Source organism: Blastomyces dermatitidis (genome assembly GCF_000003525.1).
Source record: "Blastomyces dermatitidis ER-3 genomic scaffold supercont1.5, whole genome shotgun sequence".
Lineage (NCBI taxonomy): Eukaryota > Fungi > Ascomycota > Eurotiomycetes > Onygenales > Ajellomycetaceae > Blastomyces > Blastomyces dermatitidis.
In genome coordinates, this window is record NW_025544778.1 from 3886120 (window position 1) to 3891870 (window position 5751).

Genomic DNA, 5751 nt, shown 5'->3' on the forward strand with positions numbered 1-5751 from the left:
ACCTCTGCACACCCCTGCTGGGGCTGTATGAATGATATATAATCTAGTAAGATCGATTCTTTGTTGATGCCAGTGAGCAGTGTGCAGCTTCTTTGTGATTCTTCAAGCGGATCCTGGGGCTGCGGCTGGGGGGGGTGGATGAATGGGGGGTTGTTCTTTTTTGCTTTTTTGGTTCTTTTTTGGTTCTTTTTGTTTTTTGGTTCTTTTTTTGGTTGTTTGGTCGTTTGGTTTTGTGTTGATTTGATGTGTGGTGTGGGGTTTGGTTCTGGGTTGGGTTGTATGGTATGGATATTTTGTATTGTATGTGTATGTGTATTGTGTTGTGTTGTGTGTATGTATGTATATATGTATGTATATACGGGATATATATATGGGATATGAGCGGGGGGGATATTTTGGTATTTGGGACAATATGGACAAATCTGTTGTTGTTGTTGTGGGTTAGTTTTATTTTATTTTATATTTAATTTGACAAATTATGGGATTGCAACTATATGAAACATAATATGAAATAATGACAAGGAGTTGTGAAAATAGATCTCATTGTTTTCTTTTTGTCATTTCCATGCATCGGGTATATATATACACTCACACACACACACACACATATATATATATAAGCCCCTGTTTTTCTCTCCCCTCCCCCATCCTCCATCCCCATACAAACCCCGCACCAGCACCTCCCTCCAAAGACTACCATACCCATATCATATATCCCACCATAGACACCATCACTTCAACCACGAATCATCCAACTCCCCAATCTCCACATCCCCCAAAAAGTCGCCCGCATGTCCACCCCCGCCGCCGTCGCCGCCGCCGCCCCCATCCCTACCCCCATCTCCACCACCCACAAACAAATCATCAAAACTCGCTCCCTCCGCGTGTGTCGGCGGCGGCAGGTCGTCCATGTTGATGTCCATCCCTCCTCCTCCTCCTCCTGCTGCTGTTGAACCCGCATGCGGCATATTCATGCCCATATTCATGCCCATACCCATACCCATACCCATACCCATGTTCATGTTCATGAAGAAGGTGTTATTGTCGATGTCCTGGTTCTGATTTTGCGTCTGGTGGTGTTGGTGTAAGGCACCCGCACCAGCGGTATCAGCGGCGCCAACGCCAACGCCACCGCCTAACCCCTCAAAACCAAACTCATCTACCGAGACGGCGCTGGCGTAGCTTTCTAGGCCGGGTAAGAGGGACAAGAGGGGGTTGCTGGGGGGTGGAGTATTATTATTATTATTATTGTTATTCTTAGGAGTAGTGCTGGAATTGGGGTTCGGGTCTGGGTTCGGGTTGGGGTGATTATTATTATCATTATCGGTATTGTTAGTGTTGTTGTTGTTGTTGGTACCAAGCCCCAGAAAAGCCTGGTTCTCAGCTTCGTCGTCGTTATTGTTGATGGTGGTGAGGTCGTCGGCGGTGAAGGATAGGGGGATGTCGAGGTTGTTTTTGGCATTGCTGTTGTTATTGTTATCTGCGGGAGTGGAAGTGGGCGGGAAGAGTGAGTCGAAGGTCATTGAGTCCATGGCGGGATGGGGGTGGGGGTGGGCGGCTGTGGTTGTAGCGGGGAGAGGTGGTGGCGCAGACGCAGACGACGACGGCTGCTCCCCCAGACGGCCCCCGGCCTTCGACCCGTTCGACGACACTTGTTGCTGATTCTGAGTTTGATTTCGCTTTTGCGGCTGCATTTGAACAGCCGCAGAAGACTGTTCCTGCTGCTTGGAAGGGGCAGCAGCAGTAGCAGTAGTAGAAGCCGGAGCCTGCGACGTCACAATATCATTACTCGCCATTCCCTCATCCTTTGCCGCATGCATAGTAGCAGCAGCAGCATTATTATTACTATTCTCATCTCCCAACGCACCACTCTTCAGCCTCAGGAGAGACTTGCGTCGAAGGGCGGCGTCATAGTCGCGCTCGAGGAATGCTTTGGCGATATACTGGACACGTATTAACATTAATTAGCATTGGTATTTGTATTCGGTAGCAAACGATCACAAAAGGATAGAGGATAGAAGAGAATGGATAGGGCTATATAACAAACATACAATCTGCTCCGACAAGTCATCCAAAGCCTGCTGGAAGTGTTCGTGGGCGAGGGGCAGGGTGCGTTTGAGCTGCGTGCGCGATTGCATGGTGGAGCCCGATGACCGGAAGAAACGGCCTGTCTCGATGAGCTGGTGTAGGGTTTTGAGAAGTCAGCTTGGTGTAGGTTTTCTGTTATATATATATATATATATATAAGATATATATATATATTGTATAGGGAAAGGAAACTGGATTATATGTACTGTCTGGTTGACCATGGCCGTCAGAGTGTCCAGTGACTGATCGCGGGACTGCTGCAACCGCGATTGCGACTGGGATCCGGGTAGAGTGGCTGACATGGTTTCGTAGAAGAGGTTTGGTCTTTTCGGGGGAGATAGAATACGAAAATTCGGGGTCGTCTTCTGAGTCGTTTATATAGATATTATTGTATGTACTCCGTATTGAAGACAGAGGCGGGGGGGTTTATGTTATAGGGCTTCGCAGAGGGCAGACAAGCCAATTAGCTACGCTACGGGTAACTATTGGACGCGAGTGTTAGTAGAGAGGGCGTCCAATCCAGGCCATCATTGGCACTTACCCCTTTTAAAGCGATGGATGACAGATGTATGGATGGATATCAGGAAGGGTTGGTTGGGGTATCATAAACAGCAAAATTGAACCACAAATAGTTCTTGGAGTCAAATCAACCATGCAAGATTCAAGGTTGAGGAGGAGGAGGAAGGAGGAAGGAGGCTCCGGCGCAAAAACGGGAGCTGGAGCTGGAGCTGGAGCTGGTTGGTTGGTTGGTGGGTTGGGAGGGAAGGAAGGGAAGGGAGGGAGCCCAAGCCCACAAGACGCTAGTCTAGCGCCCTTTTTGGCTTTTTGGTTTTTTGGTTTTTCGGGGCCCGGGTTGGGTGGGTTTCGATGGTATTTTTTGTATTTTGTGGGGCGAGACTGATGAGAGAGACCGAGTACGCTGTAGTAGTAGTATAGTAGTAGTATAGTAGTAGTATGCAGCGTAACTTGTAAGTAAGTGAGCACACACCGACACACAGACAAGCGACACAGCATCCATAGTTATGTACAGTACAAATGAATGCAAGTATACAAGCTCCCTCCTTTAGCATTTCATGATGTGATGTGGCCCTGTACAGCGTAGTTTTTTTCTTTTTTTCTTTTTTCCATTTTTTTTTTTTTCCCCCCCTAAAGTCTCAGCTCCTGTGAAGCTATTATTAATAACAGCCGCTATAAGTGAACATACAATAATAGCTATCTAGGCAGCCAGCTGGTTACAGCGTAGCTCAACTCAACAGCTCAACAAACAGCTCTAGGGCTGCACTCACCGGGATGGGAGAGTCTATACTTCACCCGGTCCAATGAGTCAGCAACTGCAGTGTGATACCACTAGCCTCATCCAGCTAGTCTCATCACACTGCAGCTGCTGGGAACTGCGCAGATGGAGCCACTCGGCAACAGTAGCCGCGGAGTATTATAGAAAGCGAAAGAGCGGACGAGACAGAACCAAGGTTTGGCGAAGTTCCCCCCGTTGAGCTGGTTAACTTTTGACTTGGGGGGGGGTCTCTTTATTATTATTCCCCAAGCACCAACCACCAACCATCAACCAACCCCTAACCCAACCACCAAACCATCCCCATCCCCATCCCCATCCCCATCCCCATATTCCCATATTCCCATATTCCCATCCAGCTCCTTGTCTCCTTCTCCTCCTCCTTCCTCCTCCTCCTCCTCCTCCTCTTCTTCTTCTTCTTCTTCTTCTTCTTCTTCTTCCTTTTGCTGTCTCTTTCCTCTCTCTCTCTTCTCTATTCTCTCTTCTCTGTCTGTGTGTCTCTGTCTGTCTGTGTTTCTGTCTTGTTCTTGTGTCTTTGGCCTGTTCTCTTGTTCTGTCCTGTCTGTGGTGTGTGTCTCTTCTCTTCTCTTCTCTTCTTCTCTTCTTCTCTTCTTCTCTTCTTCTTCCTCCTCCCTCCATCTCCGTCTCTTCTTACTCAGCCGTCCTCCTTTCTCCACCTCTCAACCTCACCTCAGCTCACTCACCTCTTCCTCACCCTATCCTGTCCTGTCCTGTCCTGTCCTGTCCTGTCCCATACACATCTCTCGTCTTCATCTCTTCCTCTCTCTCTCTCTCTCTCTCTCTCTCTCTCTCTCTCTCTCTCTCTCTCTAGGCGTCGGGATTTCTGAGTGCTCCCACTCCTTCATCTTCCTTTTCTCATTCTTAACCTTCCACTTCCCTTTCCATTCCTCCTGCGCGCGTCTGCGAGCTTGCATCTCTCTCCACCCTCTCTCTCTCTCTCCTAGCGTTTGGCTATAGTGCTGCTGTCAGGAGGCAGAAGCAGAAAAGTGAAAAAGAAAAAGAAGAATACCAGAACGAACGAACGGACGAAGGGAGCGAAAAAGAAAAGAAACAAAAGAGAAATATACTGGTCGAAAGCTCTCTCTTTTTTGCGTCGGTCTCCATTCAACCAATTTTTTTTCTTTTTTAATTCTCTACGTTTGCTTGCTAGTTTTGCTTGCTTGCTTTGCTTTGCTTTGCTTGGCTTGGACCAGACCAGACCAGACCAGACCAGCTATACAATCAAGATCAAACCTACGCTCGACTTCTTCTTCTTCCTCTCCTCCCTCTCTTCCTTTATACCTCTTCTCCCTCTTCAAGTCCTTTTTTTTTTTTCCCCGTCATCTCATTCCTCTTCATATCCCTCATCTTTTACCTTTTTTTCCCCCACCTTCACCTCTTGGGAACCTTTCTTTCTCTCCAGCTTCATTCTGCTTCCCGTACGTATTTCTCCTCTTCTCCCCCCCCCTCCCCTCCTCCTATTCTTTGCCTATTCTTTGTTGTCCTACCTACCTCTATCCTTCTCTCTCCCTCCATCCCATTTGTTCCCCCTCCGGACTGCTCCATTAGTGGCACATTCTCTGTCATTATCCAGTCGTAGTTCAATCCTCCCGTCGCTCACAACCGCTTCATCTTGTCCAGAAAACACTCGATCGAATCTCTCCTCCCCCCCCGGGTCTTATCCAAATATATATCTTCGCAAGTCGTCTCTCGTCGAGCCTGCCTGTATAATTGCCTTCTTCTGTCTGAGTTAGCAGCCTTTCCATTCGATATCTTTTCTTGCGCGATATATATCTATCCATCCATCCATCTATCCACCTATCCATCCATCAGCCCACAGTTTTCTTTTCCCTTCTACGCAATGGCTGAAAACGCCCCGTCCACCACTTCTTCTACCCTTCCTCCCCCTCCCCAACCCTCTGCAGGTGCCCCTGGTCAGCAACAGTTCGATGGGTCCCAGGGCAACGGGCAGGGAAATCCAGCACACATGCCTCCGCCCCCTCTTCCCCCCGTCGTGATCCCTCAGAACACCAATCCGATTCCAACTGCGATCACCTCTCCAATGTCCGGCAACATGATGTCCCCTACCAGCACTGGCGGCTTTGTCCGTCGAGCTGCTCCCGAACCAAACAAGCGCGCTCTGTATATAGGAGGCCTTGATGCTCGCGTCACCGAAGACATCTTGAGACAGATTTTTGAAACCACCGGGCACGTGCAGAGTGTCAAGATCATTCCCGACAAGAATGTAAGCAGCTACCACGGCTGTCACCGGACTTTCCGCCTCCCGTGCCCTTCACTGGACTCGCTAACATTTGTTTTTTTTTTTTTTTGTTTTCTTTTTTTTTTTTTTTTAATACCTTTTTTTCACCGTT

At 48.3% G+C, this 5751-nt stretch overlaps 1 protein-coding gene across 1 annotated transcript; it reads right to left on the reverse strand.

The window, feature by feature from the left end:
- Window positions 1–427: 427 nt before the first annotated feature.
- On the reverse strand, window positions 428–2824 carry BDCG_05404 (uncharacterized protein). Its single transcript, XM_045421084.1, has 4 exons — window positions 2630–2824; window positions 2295–2570; window positions 2052–2180; window positions 428–1943 (listed from the first exon to the last, which is right to left on the reverse strand). Exons 2-4 carry the CDS (start codon window positions 2388–2390, stop codon window positions 732–734), a joined length of 1437 nt encoding a protein of 478 aa, XP_045277042.1. The 5' UTR covers window positions 2391–2570; window positions 2630–2824; the 3' UTR covers window positions 428–731.
- Window positions 2825–5751: the final 2927 nt, after the last annotated feature.